Below are 16,534 nucleotides of genomic sequence, written 5' to 3' on the forward strand. Positions count from 1 at the left end.
GGTGCCCACCGGTCTCCTCGAATACGGCATCAGCCTGCTCAGCCAGAGCCAGGGCCTGCTCCAAGAGGACCGGCGCGGCCAACATCACATGGTGCTACACTTCAGTCGGCACCAGGGCCCAGAGAAATGCCTGGAGCGCTATCTCCCAGTGGGCATCCGCCACGTCTGTGGCGACTGGACCCAGTGGCTCTCCCGCTATACAGCAGTGTTGGGCCAACCTTGCCCACAGCAGTCCCGGCACCTCCCCTCTCCTGCCAAAAAGCCTCCGGAGGGCCGACACCAACGCCGCGTAGTTGTACCGCTGGTCCCCGGGTACATTCAGCAACGCCTGGCAGGGCTTCCCCTCCAGGACGGCGGTGAGGTGGCCCACCATCTCCACCTGAGACCAGCCGTTTGCCCAGGCCGCCATCTGGAACTGGGCCTCAAACATCTCCCCATTATAAGGGCTCGGTCCCACCAGCGCAGGCTGGAGCAGGGGTGGCAGGCTGGACACCGCTGGTCTGGCGTCTCCTTCCTGCCACAGGGCCCCCCTTCCGCTGAGTAGGTCACCGTGGGGTAGCCCTGATAAGGGCTGTGGCCACTGGCGGTGCTGAGGGGTCATCCTGCCCCCTGGCTGCTGCTGTTCGCCCCCAAAAGGCGCTTCAGGGGGTCACTCGGCTGCTGGGGGAACCAGCACTTCTCTGAGTCCGACATCATCGGCCATTCACTGACCATCCTCCCGCTTCTAACACCAATGTAATGAATTTGGGTTCGTTGAGGATGAACACAAAGACTCAAACCTGTGGAGTTAAAAACTGCGCTTTATTTCTTCTACGTCACCACCCGCCAGCAGCACTCCCCCGTGCCCAGATGAGAGAGAAACACAAGACAAGCCCGCCAAGAGCGCGGGCCCGAGAGAGAGAGACAGAGAGAGAGACACCAAGGGGTGCGGAACCAGGGAACTATTTACATGGAAAACAGGCGATTTCCCCAGACTGTACGCCTGTTTCACTGTTACCTGGATACCTCTTGGGGGATATCCTCCATATCCTCTTGGGGGACATTCTAACAACAAGTGATTATAAGACGATCTGTCAAAGTCAATGAAATACAATATGCTGGACAGCATGCTTCTCAAAGCACTTTACACGATAACAACAATAACAACAACAATTTTACAAGTCCTGGGAGGAGGAATATCATCAATATTAATAATAATAATCATAAACTTTATTTTGTATAGCGCCTTTAAAGGTGGCTCCTCGAAGCGCTTTACAGGATAACAACCGATGAAACAACAGTGGCTGGGGGTTGAAAATACCTGTGAAACCTGTTTAATTCGTCACAGCCAGCACTCCCGCAGAGAGTGATGAAAACCGCGCAGCGTCAGGCGAATGCACATTAATATGTAGGGCTTTGGTGGATTTGCGCCCTACAGTTCAACCTGCGGTACCGCTGTGTACTGTACATACAGTACGAACGTGTTATTTTGAAATATTAAAAATGTCAATATACTTTAGGAGAAATTGAGTATTGGTGTGTATTTTTTCTTTAAAATACCAATAACAGCAACATACAGTTTACATAATGTTTATGTTCCTAAATTAATATCGTTTATGACCTTTATGACCTTCGTTATGCTCCTCTGCATTTTATGCTTAGCTACTAAAATTTCCCTTTAGTGGTACAATTCCATATAAATATTCAATACTAAGCAGATTAAAATGTGCACAGTAAAGAGATTGAATGATTAAATCTTTTCACTACCAACCAATGCACCACGAGTGCCACTGTCGGTCATTTTGGCCAGCCAATAACTTACCGCGGTGCCCTGCGGTGGCTTGTGGGTAGTTTACCGTACCGCGGGTTTGTACCATGCATTTTGAATGGCTGCATCTGTAGATACATATGCTTAGATATTTAGACCCAGCCCAGCACCGAGAGAGGGAGGAGGCGCGGAGCTCAGTTCTGCTGCCTGGAGCGCTTAATGCACCAATCGCATCTGCATTTATAACTTAGTTTTTAAAATTAATCAAGCAATATGAAGCATCTCTTTTTACTTTTAAGTCCCTTAATTATCATTAAGCACAGCTTTCTCACCACTTAGATTACTTTTTGATACCATCCTTAGAGAAAACAGAAACTTGTTGTACTTTCTAATGACATTACAAGTGGAAAGATTACAGATTTTAATCGTCTTTAATTTTGTTACGTTATACATTTTAGAAATGTTTAATCTTTACAAACACCACAAACTATTCTCGATTGTATTTCTGAATGCTATGTTACACTTAGTTCACTGTTTTCAATACATCTCATGTAAATACATCTAATTAAATACATCTAATGAAAGTTAGGTGTTAGTATAAACTATTAGTAATCAATAATATTAAATTTAGCACTGTAATAAGTTGTTGCACTTTCCCCCGCATCTTGTAAAAATATATTTTTACTGTTCAAATATACATTAAATCTGACTATCATATAATAAGTTAAATACAAAACTAAAGAAAAAATAGAGTAAAATATCATTCTAAATATTTTGCTAACAATGTAAACTGTTTATAAATAATAAAATGTATTAACCAAGGAGTAGGATGGCACAGTTGTTAGTATGCTTTTTGTTTTGTTTCTTTTTCATAAATACAACAGTAGTACCTGATGTCTCAGTGGCTTTCAAAATTAAATTATGCATGCAAACCTGTGAACTCTAAAGATAACTAAAATATCTATCCATTTCTAATGGTGGTGAAGTGGTTAGCATTGCTATCTTGCAGCACTGGGGTCCTAGGTTGGGGTCCCGTCCTTCGGATGAGATGTAAAACCAAGGTCCTGACTCTCTGTGGTCATTAAAAGTCCCAGGGCGTTTCTTGAAAAGAGTAGGGGTGTAACCCCAGCGTCCTGGCCAAAATTTCCCATTGGCCCTTACCAATCATGGCCTCCTAATAATTCCCATCTTGAATTGGTTTCATTACTCTGCTCTCCTCCCCACTGATGTGTGGTGAGCGTTCTGGCGCACTAAGCTGCCGTCGCATCAGCCAGGTGGATGCTGCACATTGGTGGTGGTGGAGGGGAGTCCCCATTACCTGTAAAGCGCTTTGAGTGGAGTGTCCTGAAAAGCGCTATATAAGTGTAAGCAATTATTATTATTATTATTATTATTATATTATTATTATTTTGTTCATGCACAAACAGTGGCATGTTACATTATTAATTTGGGTGTCTTCTCTTGCCAGAAAGCACTAAATTGCATTTTGAGTGCGGTTTTTGACTTTTTCTAAATTGCAACTCATAAATAAAGCTGATACAGTTTAGACTTACTGTATTTTAAACTGTATTACAGCAGCACATTGGACAATGCAACGTAAATTGCAAAAATGCACTTGGAATCTGTCCAAGCCCTACTACGAAAATTATTTAAACTGCGACACTTATCATTTATCTTTAAATAAACTTTATTTTATATTGCATTTTAAGCGAATAGGTAATTAGATTGCTCATAAACCTAATCGCTTTTTCTACATAAACACAGCGTGATTGCTCTCTGAAAATGCTTTTCCTTTATATTTAGGCTCAGATTTCAACTATAGATCGTATTATTATAAACGTTCTTGGAAAAATGTCTTTTATGTAAACCATGTTTGCTATTAATTCATTTAGGGCTAGAATACGTTCATTGTCTTCCAATCGAGTCGAGTTGACATTTGAAGCTTGCCACGCCCGGACTGTTACACCAACGCATTAGCATGTTAAAGCGATTTCATTGAGGAGCCTAGCTTTCTTAACTAGGAACTACTGTACTTCCTACTTTGAAAATACCAGTGAAACCGGTTTAATTCTTCACAGCCAGCACTGCTTACTTTTTACTTTTATTAATGCTTACTTTCCTACATTTCCAATGCAGTTCACTATCATTATACACAAAAGCCAAACCATAAACTTTGAAGCTAGCAGACTTCAAGAAAACACCTGTTGGTGTTAAATGGTGAGGTTTTATTATAATCTAAGGTATGAAAACAAACTAGCTACATTTTTAACACACTTTATAATACACCACTTTTTTGTTGTATTCCAAGTGATTTTAAGCATTTCTGTTTTAATTGAACTTCTAGAGTTATTTCTCCAATGTTTAGGAGGATATCGCCATAATAAGGGCATGCTTGTCATATGCTAAAAGAATAGCTTATAACAGGAAATGCAAAGTCTGTTTTTTTTAAAAAGCTCCTTTAAAGCCTGTGCCCCAGAAGGTCCATTTATGTTGAGCTGTGAAAGTGCTTTACAGTAAAAACCTTGTGTAAATGGTTAAAAGCAATGATCCAGGGACCAAAGGTGATTCAGGAGCCTAGAACCAATATTTGTGTGCTCGGTGCAGTTGGATGTTGAAATTTGTTCCCCGTTTTTGAAAAAGTCCCACTGTATGCTGTTCGTTTTATTTACAATAAGAATCTAGGAACCTCTAGGAGACATCAACTGCAAAGTGACATGACTTAGAGCCTCTTGAGTCCTGCAGATATAGGGTACCTCATATTTTTAATGAAATCAAATGTGTACTGTACGTGTAAAACTGAAGCTGACCTAACAACCATCCTCTCTTCTGCAGAGCGTGTTTAATTGTACTGTTTCAGCACATCAGTTTTTTTTCCCCCAACAACTTTCCAGAGGAGCTATAAATATTTTAAATAAATACACACAGTATTGCTCATAAGGTCTGCTATTTGAGGTCCAGTTATTTAGATGCATACATTTTATTTTATTATATAAATATTTATATCCTATTCTTTTAAAATATGTTATCTTATATTTATTTTACACAGATCATACATAAACAATGCAGTAAAAAATGTCTCATCAAGTATTTAATCATTAGGTATAACAGTTTCCCTTTAGGCCTCTGAAAACACCACCTTCTATCTTGTGAATACCAGTACCTCCTAATTGTCTAAAGGCTTTATTTCTTAAGAGCATGACATTAAAAACTGCTCAACTTTACAGCTGCATGTTTGCTTGCAGCATTCCAATACCTCCCAAGCAGTGAAAACAAATAACCTGCTGCAAAGCTGCTTATTATGGAGAACAAAATCTCAGTTACATTCCCAGATCATAATCATTAGCTTTCCCAGCTGCAAATAACTACAGGTGCAAAGAGACAATGTTCAGACACTCAAAACAACCTTTTCTGAACCTGATCACATTTTCCCTGGTTCAGAAAAAAGACGATTAAAATCTGTAATCTTTCCACTTGTATGTCATCGGACATTAACGAGTACAACCCCCCTCTCTGCGATAGTGCTGGCTGTGACGAATTAAACCGGTTTCACAGGTATTTTCAAAGTAGGAAGTACAGTAGTTCCTAGTTAAGAAAGCTAGGCTCCTCAATGAAATCGCTTTAACATGCTAATGCGTTGGTGTAACAGTCCGGGCGTGGCAAGCTTCCAATGTCAACTCGACTTGATTGGAAGACAATGAACGTATTCTAGCCCTAAATGAATTAATAGCAAACATGGTTTACATAAAATACATTTTTCCAAGAAAGTTTATAATAATACGATCTATAGTTGAAATCTGAGCCTAAATATAAAGAAAAAGCATTTTCAGAGAGCAATCACGCTGTGTTTATGTAGAAGAAGTGATTAGGTTTATGAGCAATCTAATTACCTATTCGCTTAAAACGCTATATAAAATAAAGTTTATTTAAAGATGAATGATAAGTGTCGCAGTTTAAATAATTTTCGTAGTAGGGCTTGGACAGATTCCAAGTGCATTTTTGCAATTTACGTTGCATTGTCTAATGTGCTGCTGTAATACAGCTTAAAATACAGTAAGTCTAAACTGTATCAGCTTTATTTATGGGTTGTAATTTAGAAAAAGTCAAAAACCGCACTCAAAATGCAATTTAGAGCTTTCTGGCAAGAGGAGACACCCAAACTAATAATGTAACATGCCACTGTTTGTGCATGAACAAAGTTATACTGCAATTTTCCTTAGATACGCGATTAAAAAAAATACATTTTTTGAATCCCCGGCGGAACACATTCCATAAGAATCAGCGCTTTTATACAGTATATCGCCTTTAAACACATATATTTAAACACGCATTTACGATTTAAATCAAAATGCGATTCAAAACAATATAAATGTTTATTTTGTAACGCATAGGTGACTATTCATTGTTATTAAAAAGACTTAAATTGGATCATGTTGTGGTATTTAGAAATATAAATTTGTTTGGTGCGAGTGAGGTTTTATTTAATCTCTGACCAAGGGAAACGTTTCATTTTTTCAAAGAAATGTTTGTTAAAAAATAAAGTCATAGTTACATGGGATTCAATCACAGACCGTGTGACAAGGGAGTCAGGAACCTAACCCACAGCGCCACAAAAAAAAGCACTACAGAAACATTATCGATAGACAATGTACAGATTTGATAAAGCTATAAAATAATGTAATTAGGCACAGAACAAGTTTACAACACAGTACAATAATAAATGGTGACCATGATTTTAGAAGCATAAATTACCTTACACTCAATTTAAACACAAGCTGTCTTTAGCCCTCTAAGCTGGTTCATACAGAAATGTAGAGAACCAGGCTCAGAACACACAGCTTCATTAGCGAATACATATGCAGGACAACTGGAGAAGACGTTTTACAGTGGATGGATTTTTAGAAACATCCCATCAGTGACATCACTGAAGTCAACTCCTAGGTAACTGTCGTGTGGATAGTTTCACAAGAATCAGACAAAGGTTTAAGCATCGCTTGTTCTAGATAAAACTGCAAAAAAAAAACAACCCATAATGTACTTCTTTGCGGCTCTGTTTGCCCAAATCATATATTCACAACGTGAAATTAGAAAATAATATTACGTAACCAAAATCCGCAATATGGAAACAGAACCTGTGTTATTGTTGACAGATGATGTACTCGTAACATTTTTACAAGACGAACTACAACATTTAAAAAATGACTTGTATGTACTTGATATCTCTAATCAATCCACGGCAATATAGTTAAAGCAGAGTCCCCGCACAAAACGAAACTAAAAACGCCCTGGGCATACCGTTTCGCGCTTCTTATCAGTTGCTCAAAAGTAATTTGACCGTATGAAATGCATAATATAAACCTAGAAACATATACGTGAGCAGTATTTACGTAGTATCGGTGTCAAGACATACCTCTCAAATACTGTAAATCAAGTTAAAAATATCTCAAGACCGAATCTGGTCATAATGAAACCATGTTTCGTGTATGTTTTCTTTAAAGTACCGAGACCAGCCATATACTGTATGTTTATGTTCCAAAATTAATATCGTTTATGGCCTTCACACGCATTGCAGTATGCTCCTATTCTTTTTATGCTCAGCTACTAAGATTTCCCTTCAGTGGTAAAATTCCATATAAATATTCAATACTTAAACGGGTGTAGGAAAACCGGCTCAGGGACGCCAAATATGTAATCATAGCCAAAATGTAAATGTAGTGGCTCTCTGAAGGCACCAGTTCTGTAGGGTTTGGGCATTTACTGGAACAATTATTAATTGTAGCAGTAAATCACAAAGTTGATTCTTTTGATGGCTTTAGAATCCAACCATGCGATATAACTCAAACAACGCACACACACAGGTACTTATACACGAGGATACATTTATTAATACATAGAATATGCATTTAAACCTAACAGATCTTATCGGGAGGGTTATCAGAATACAAATGGTATATATTCAGTCAGTTACAAAGTGTTACACAAAGTATTCCATCATACCCAGTCAACTGGTGACAAAGCTCAGGGGATTAGGTCTGTGCAACTCTGTCTGCAACTGGCTGCTGGACTTTCTTATCGAGAGACCACAGGTGGTGCGGATAGGCAATAAAACATCAACACCACTCACCCTGAGCACTGGAACCCCACAAGGCTGCTGTCCGAGTCCAAGGTTGTACTCCCTATTTACTCACGACTGCACAGCAAGACACAGCAACAACCGCATCATTAAGTTTGCCGATGACACCACTATAATAGGACTGATCAGTGATGATGACGAGTCCACTTACAGGGATGAAGTTGTACAGCTGCTTAGGTGGTGTCATAGCAATAACCTGGACTTGAACATAAAGAAAACGAAAGAGCTAATAGTGGACTTTCGGAGACACAGGCCACACACTCACAGCCCACTCAGTATTGATGGAACGGAAGTGGAAACAGTCACCAGCTTTAGGTTTTTGGGAATTCACATCTCTAAAGATCTAACCTGGACTGTGAACACTGACTCTATCATGAAGAAGGCTCAGCAGCGCCTTTATTTCTTGAGGTGCCTCAAGCGATGGGGGATGCCAATACATGTGTTGGTGAACTTCTACCGCTGCACTATCGAGAGCGTCCTCACCAACGGGATCACCGTGTGGTATGGCAACACCTCTTCGCGAGAAAGAAAGGCACTGCAGAGAATGGTCAATATGGCCCAGAAGATCATCGGCTGCAGTCTCACCGAGATTAAACAGCTCTATGAGGACCGCTGCCGTGGTAGAATTCTGGCCATCACAGAGGACAGTCACCACCCCGGGCATGAGCTCTTCACCCCACTGCCCTCAGGCAAGAGATATAAGAGCATACGGACACTTACCACTAGATTCTTCAATAGCTTCTATCCACAAGCAGTGAGACTGGCGAACACATTTAGCCATCCCCCTCGGACCACACCTACACCATCACCATCTACCTCATTGTAATTTATTTATTGTACGTCTCCAGTCATTGTTTACACGTCTGTATTGTTTACATTCAAACTGTCTGCATGTTTACTTTCACATTGTCTATTGTTTGTTTGTACATTGTCTTGATGCACTGTTTGCACTTTGTTTTGTTTTTTTTTTACACTTGTTTTACAATTGAGAGACTTTCTGTAAGTAAGAATTCCATTGTACCAGCACCGGTTACATATGGCAATAAAGTTCAAGTCAAGTCAAGTCAAGTTACACATCAAGAGGACATACGTTCAGTATATCATTCATTTATACCGTTTCGTAATTGGACTTGGTTACAACTTCTACATTAGATACTCAAAACAAGTACATAACTCTTAGGAATTAAATTGATATCAACTGGTTGGGATAACAATTGAATTCTCGAGCTGTAATGCATTGAAGTTGAATACTCATCCAATCTCTGGGGATTCAGATCTCCTGCGGGCACAAAGAAACAGTTGCAGGCTGTTGCTGTCCAAGCCGCGCTCTCTGGCTCGGTGCCAGGCTGTGCTGTGCGGCTTGCAACGGTGCGCTGCTGATGCTCACTGTTGGCTTTAACTAGCAAAGTTTGTGCACAGGAGAAAAGATGACTGTGGGTCCCAGCAAGTCAGGAAGAGGACCAGTTCGTTCCTGATGAAGAGCTAGTTCTGAATAGTGATTCAGCTGTCCACAGTTCTGACCTGTTCACGAGGCCTGCTGCTGGTGCTAACCTTGGGTGGATCCTCTGGTTATTCTCTGGCAACCTCTGCTCTAGACTCTTAGAACAAAGGAAAGTTCTGGCACTCGGACACACTGGCCGTTCCGTGGTTGTCCGGGCTGAGTCTCAGGATGGTCAGGAGGCGCGCTGCGAGAATGTCCTGCCCTTGGGAGCCTTCTGCTCCTGGGCCGTCCTGCCCTGGAATTCTCCTTTGAATTCCCTTTAGAATAGTCCACAGAATTCTCCACTGAATCCCTTCTGAATCTTACTGAATCTCTCTGAATCTCCCTGAATCTCTCAGGCTCTCTGTGTTGCCTGTTTTTACCTGGAGGAACTTCAGCTCATTGATTGGCTGAAAGTTCCATGGGCATCAGAGTCCCACGTGGGTTACTCGGCCCTACCAGTCCCTGATTGGTTGATCAAGGTGAGATATGAGTCACTTACTCCTGACACTTAGGAATGCAGTCCAGATGTCCATCTGGCACTCCCTAGACAGATAGGCGCCAATGGATGACCATTGATCATGATAGCCAGGCTTAGCTAAGTGCATCCCCCTTTGGGAGCTTGTTTCTTATCAAAAGAAAACATCTTAAATCAGCCTGCATGAATAGTTTCTCTGTGGCTGCACCACAGAGATGAACAGAGAAATGGGGCCTCATTTGTGAAAGCCCAGAACACTTAATTCTTTCTTATTATTAAGCCTCGCCGCTACACGGGTACAGTTAAGACATTAAATATACATATACATACTGTATACAGTACAGTTTGCATACGGTAATATGTTTATGTTCCTAAATCAATCTCTTTTATGAGCATGTGAAAGGCATGGTGAATCGATTCTAAAAAATTACTGTACTTTGCATGATTGGAAACAAATGCGTGATTGCGAAATGCTGTGGTGTTACTTTTACAAAGACGGTCAATGAGACCAGAGCAATACTTTGAGTTTACACTTACAGCTTGTCCAAGGTCATTCATTATTAATACTATTAGTAATATCTTCGTTAAAGACTTTGATGGCGACAGCTCAAACATGAGAGGTTGAGCTTTATTAGCTCCACCTTGCGGAAATTCCAGATACTATTATTTTGCTAGCGGTATTTACCGGTAACTCGCGGTATTTACCGTTAACTCGCGGTAGACTGCGTACAGCGTACCGGAAAATAATGCGGTATCGCCCGCGCATTTTGAATGGCTGCATCTGTACTAAACAAAAAAAAATCATCCAGTTCACTTTCCAGCTTTCTTTTAGCATGAGAAGTTTTAAGAAGTTTTAAGTTCGCATGAACAGTGCAAACAATGCATTTTTACAATGTACTTATCATTTTATGTAAGTTTCACTTCCATATATAAAATTCCCCAGGAACAAAATACATTTAGAAATCCAGTTGATATATTTAAGGCATTCTCCAATTCATGATGACAGTTTGTTGTTACTGTCAAACAACATGCTTTTACTGGAAACATGCACACAAAGAATGCTCATATCAAAATAATATATACTGGCAGATGAGGGGGTTTTTGTCCCAAAGTCGATCTTATACAATAAAGCCACTAAAGAATTTTGAGATCACAGGAAAAAAAACTTTTGCAATCAGTGCTTATTCCCTCTCATTTCATGAGTTGCCCAGGCCTCTGCAGGCCTCTAAAGTTATACAAATTATGTACACCAGATATTGAACACCTCAAATATATTTAACAGAGAAAAACCAGCAAAACATTTTTAGAGTCCTTCAAATTTATATATCGCACAAAAATACATGCTTACATTTAACCTGAAAACCATCACAAACCCATTTTTTTCACATTCCATAAATGTAAATGTATAATAATTGTAAATGTAAATTTTCATCATTTTCTATGATGGAATCACTTATATTAATGAAAGTGGACTGTGAAGTGGCTTCCTTTTGACAGACATGGTTCAAGTATGTTTCCCCCTGTGTAGCTGGTCTGATAAAATACTTGAAGGCTGTCAGTGAAGGTAAATTCCTGGGAAAACCACAACAAAGAATTCAGGCACAACTGCCTTTAGTTCTTACCTTCACACACTGGGCAGCATTCCCCTGGCACTTGAACAGGGTTCAGACAGTTGTGCCCACAGGCTGCAGCCATGCAATGGGCATCTCCACTGATACACTGGCAGAACGTACAATCGTCTTCCCTCCAGTGGTCACCATGTGCTACAATTTGTCCATTAACGTAGCAACCGGCGAAGTTCAACACAGGGTAGATGGGCTCTGAAGGATTAAGACAATACTAGTATAAGACTTGTTTTGTATAAAACAGACTTTTTGAAGGGCAAAAACTTTACTGTATCATTAGTTCCCAAGGCAAGCGATCATGGTCCAAGCATGTAAGCTTCCTAGGCTGTACGTATGAGAGCAAAAAGATCACTGAAGTACAACTTCTGTTTCATTTTCAGTGGCCAGTATTCATGTCTCTTGTAGAATCCACAACATATTATGGAAAGTTGTGATGCAAATGTATGTTTTTTTTCAGAAATACTGATACATTTAAAAATGGCAATTTAGACAAGACACCCTTATGTAGCAAACACACCACACTTACTCTAGGTAGTGTATTATTGTTTCTGCATCTCCATTCAGACCTCCTCTACTCTTAAATCTTTTTTAACACTTGCTGCAATCCTATTATAAAAACTTAAAATTTGGGGAAAAGAGGTCATCTAGCTCATATAGCTTGTTTGGTTGCTAATAGCTATTTGATCTGAGAATCTCATCCAGTCATTTCTTGAAAGTAGTGATGGTATTCAACTTGACAATATATCTGGGTAGGTTGTTTTAGATTCTCACAGCTCTTTTGTAAAATACAATTACTCTTATTCCCAGTTTTAAATGAGCAACATCTAGTTTCCCCTTACTTGCTGTCCACTGGTTTGTTTTTCACTGTTAGTTTTTCTTTCTCTCTCTTCATTTATGAAGCCCATAATGTTTTAGTAGTTAGTTTATTTTTTTTCCACTCAACTAAAGCAATTTGTATTAATTCCATCTTTTTTGGTCAATATCATTCTATCATTATTATTATTTGCTAAGTTGTTGCATTTTGGTGTAATGTTGACTAGAGTGACTTTGCCAAATTCTAAACTACAGCATCGATATTAGGACATCCTCCTCCTTTCTCCTAAACGCTCTCCCCCATCCAACAAAACTTCATATACTCTGTTCTGTGCTCTGAAACTTGTTCCTCCCATACAATATGTGCCATGTTCTCCAGCCATGTTGTTGAAACTGATACCCAGGCTTTGTTCATGAAATGGCTGGATGAGAGTCTCAATGGACCGAATGTGCTCTTCTCATTTGTAAAGGTTATACTGCATATTGTAGAAACATGTTTGCCTTTTTGTTTAAAAAAAAATCCCTTTTAAGCAAGAGTTGAACTACATAGAATTTGTTCCAATTTAGAAATTATGGCAGAATTGTAGGGGGATGCAGAAGGGAGATTTGTAGCAGGGAGCAGAGCACATGATGTTTTGTAAGTTATAAAAGGAAATTTAAGAGGAGGAAGTTTATGAGTAGGGAGAAGAGTGTGTGGAATTTTGTAGAATAGGAGAGAGGAGAGAGTTTAAGAGCAGGGAGCTTTAGAAGAGAGAAAAAATAATTTTTCTCTCTTCTAAAAGGGAGGAGGATGTCCTAATTTGGACACTCTACTAACCTTTTCGAACCCCTCCAATCAAGCTTCTGTCAACTTCACAGCACAGAAACTGCCCTGATCAAAGTCACTAACGATCTTCTAATAGCTTCTGATTCTGGTTCTCTTTCTATACTCATCATTCTTGATCTCAGTGCTGCTTTTGACACTGTTGACCATGACATATTACTTTCTCGTCTTGAGAATGTGTTTGGAGTTTCTGACAATGCTCTCAAATAGTTCAAGTCTTACCTCACTTATAGCTGTCACTGTAAATTTTGCAGTTTATCCAAAATTCAGCAGCCAGAATCCTGACCAGGTCTAGTGCAAGTGATCACATTACTCCTATCCTGGAGTCCTTGCACTGGCTTCTTGTCAAATTCCATTTGGACTTTAAAATCCTCATGCTCACCTACAAGGCTCTGCATGGCTTGGCACCTCAGTACCTGTCTGAAATAGTATCGTCCTATTCCCCACCTCGCAACCTTCACTCTTCTAATTCTGGTCTCCTTACTGTCCCATAAGCCCATCTACAGATGCAGCCATTCAAAGTGAGCGGTACAGACACGTACCGCAGGTAAGATGACACGCGATACCGCGGTGCGTGATTGGTTGACCGATAGAGGCACTCGTGGTCCGTTGGTCTGTCGTAGAAAGACTTACTGTAAACGTCTTTACTGTGCCCGTTGTAGATATTGAATTTTACCACTGAAGGGAAATCTTAGTAGCTGAGCATAAAAAGAATAGGAGCATACTGTAACGCGTGTGAAGGCCATAAACGATATTAATTTTGGAACGTAAACATACAGTATATAGCTGGTCTTGGTACTTTAAAAAAAAAAATACACACCAGTATTCCATTTCTCCCTAAACATTGTAAGCTTCGAAGTCTTTAACTAACGTGATACCGGAGTCAACAAGCATACTTTTAGAATTTGATTAAAAGGGAATATAATATGGAATCGCGTATCTAAAGAATTTAATAACGGTATGATTATATCCGTGTACTACGGCAGAGCTATGTAGGGCTGTTTCGCCTGCCTGATCATGCGAGTTGTCTTGTAGCCTACTGGTCTAGGTGCGTGACTACCAACTGGCAGGTTGTGTGTTCAAATCCAGCTGGTGCTGGACTTTTCATTTTTATTTATTTATTTTTTAATCGCGTAACATAAACATATTACCGTATGCAAACTGTACTGTATACAGTATGTATATGTATATTTAATGTCTTAACTGTGCCCGTTTAATTGAATTAAAAAAAATTATTTAACACGAACATTAAGCTGTTTACATCTTCCGCCTGAGAACAGTCACCCGTTGCTACCCAACGCAGAATGGTGATTGGCTGACACTATCTGACACCCCTCTGATTGGAGAAAAAAGACGTGCTGGTTTGCTATACCAGGAAGAGGATTTCTTTCTATTCAAAACGTGTATTTTAAAAGTTTAAGAAGTAAAAACCTTACAGCGTACACAGATTTCTAAACTGATCAGGATCGTTATCTTTGTCTTATGCATAATAATGTTCACCGCTCTGTCCAGCAAATTAATTATAAACTTTATTTTATATAGCTTTTTAAACGAAAAAGTAATTAGATTGCTCATAAACCTAATCACTTGCTTTTTCTTTTTATTTAGGCTCAGATTTCAACTATAGATCGTATTATTAATAACCATAATAACAACCAACCAACAAAAACAACCATATAAACATAATACCAACCAAAAACATAGATAACAACCACAATACAAAATCAAATAATCAAACCATTTTACACTCGCAAAGTCCTCCAATTATCATAATCCCGCCCCTTATGCAAAACCAAACCTTCCTCCCATCCCAGTTTATCCTGTTTATCATAAACAAAATCCACCTCAATTTTCAACATAAAGCATTACACAAAATCAATACCTCAACACTCCATACTCAACAACGATAATTCACAAACAGCCAGAACATGTAACTACACATTCCCAAACATACCTACTTTCCATAGCCCCGCCCCTTATGCAAAACCAACATCCCTCCCCTGTTCTCTCTCTCCCCTGGCGGTTGTAATTGTTTTTATTTTCAAATAAATTTTAGCAAAGTCATGTATTTTAAAAATCTTAAGATTTTTCTATTTATGTCTTTATTTAGTGGTTTCATTAGTGACAAAGGCTAAACTTTCTTGGAAAAATGTATTTTATGTAAACCATGTTTGCTATTAATTCATTCAGGGCTAAAATATGTTCATTGTCTTCTAATGAAAGAAGGGTTCCTTTCGCCGTAGTCGGGAGCCTAGCCTTTAACTAGTAAGTACTGTATTTACTGGGTTTTTGAGGGGGGGGGGGGGGTGTCTTTCGCTGGAAATCTCGCCTCCTACTTTGAAAATACCCGTGAAACTGGTTCAATTCGTCGCAGCCAGCACTCCTGCAGAGAGTTGGGTTGTACAGTACTTGCAGTGTATACAGTACACGCGTTATGCTCTTCGTTAATGTCTGTGAAGTTTTATTTAATCTCTGAGCCATACTGATTCTTCTGGAAGCCAGTTTCCGCCAGCGAGTAAAAAAAAAACACACTATGGTATTCTCTCCAATGCAGTGCAGTTAAAAACATGCCTCTGATGCTGCTCCTAAATGAATATCGTTTATGACCATCAGAAGCTTTATGCTCCTTTTCTTTTTTCCAGTGGATTGAACAGGGAGAGGCATTTCATTATGTACTTTTCACTGATGAAACAACAGTGGCTCTGGAACAGTTTTCAACCAAGTCGTTTTATAAAAAGGGGAGATATGTACACGTTACTGAAGCTAAAAGTTTAGCCTTTGTCACTAATGTAAACACTAAATAAAGACATATAGAAATCCCTACGTTACAGACTGTATATGGCTGGTATTGGTAGTTTAAAGAAAAAATACACACAAGTATTCCACTTTCTCCCTAAACATTTTTAGGATCAGAGTCTTACATGTGGTTATTTCGAAAACGTTTGTACGTGCTCCTTCTTACCATGTTACTGTTTACCGTTACTGACCATATTAAGTTTAAGTGCCTGTGGGCACTTTTCCTGTCCGTGGGGGAAGTGCCCACGGTCATTTAATTAGTATTAAAATCTTAGTTATCTTTCTAGTTCACAGGTTTGCATGCATAATTTAATTTTGAAAGCCACTGAGACATCAGGTACTACTGTTGTATTTATGAAAAAGAAACAAAACAAAAAACATACTAACAACTGTGCCATCCTACTCCTTAGTTAATACATTTTATTATTCATAAACAGTTAACATTGTTAGCAAAATATTTTGAATTATATTTAACCCTATTTTTTCTTTAGTTTTGTATTTAACTTATTATATGATTAAGCACTTAGTACATTAAGCACTTAAAATTAATATGGTTAATAATAGTAAACTGTAACATGCTGTAACAAGATCGGTTAAACTTCGAAGAAAATCCTTTCAGAGAAAATGTTTCAGGTGTGAAGA

General features: G+C 39.2%; 1 protein-coding gene across 11 annotated transcripts in view; it reads right to left on the bottom strand.

The window, feature by feature from the left end:
• crim1 (cysteine rich transmembrane BMP regulator 1 (chordin-like)) overlaps positions 1–16,534 on the bottom strand; it is a 632,333-nt gene that overhangs the window by 258,394 nt on the left and 357,405 nt on the right. For all 11 annotated transcript variants that reach the window (XM_088625109.1, XM_088625117.1, XM_088625112.1 and 8 more), the window contains one exon: positions 11,458–11,655. In XM_088625109.1, the coding sequence (XP_088481235.1) occupies positions 11,458–11,655 (198 nt within the window). The remainder of the gene's footprint in view (positions 1–11,457; positions 11,656–16,534) is intronic.

The sequence above is a fragment of the Lepisosteus platostomus genome, chromosome 3 (assembly GCF_059453375.1).
Source record: "Lepisosteus platostomus isolate fLepPlt1 chromosome 3, fLepPlt1.hap1, whole genome shotgun sequence".
Classification (NCBI taxonomy): Eukaryota; Metazoa; Chordata; class Actinopteri; order Semionotiformes; family Lepisosteidae; genus Lepisosteus; species Lepisosteus platostomus.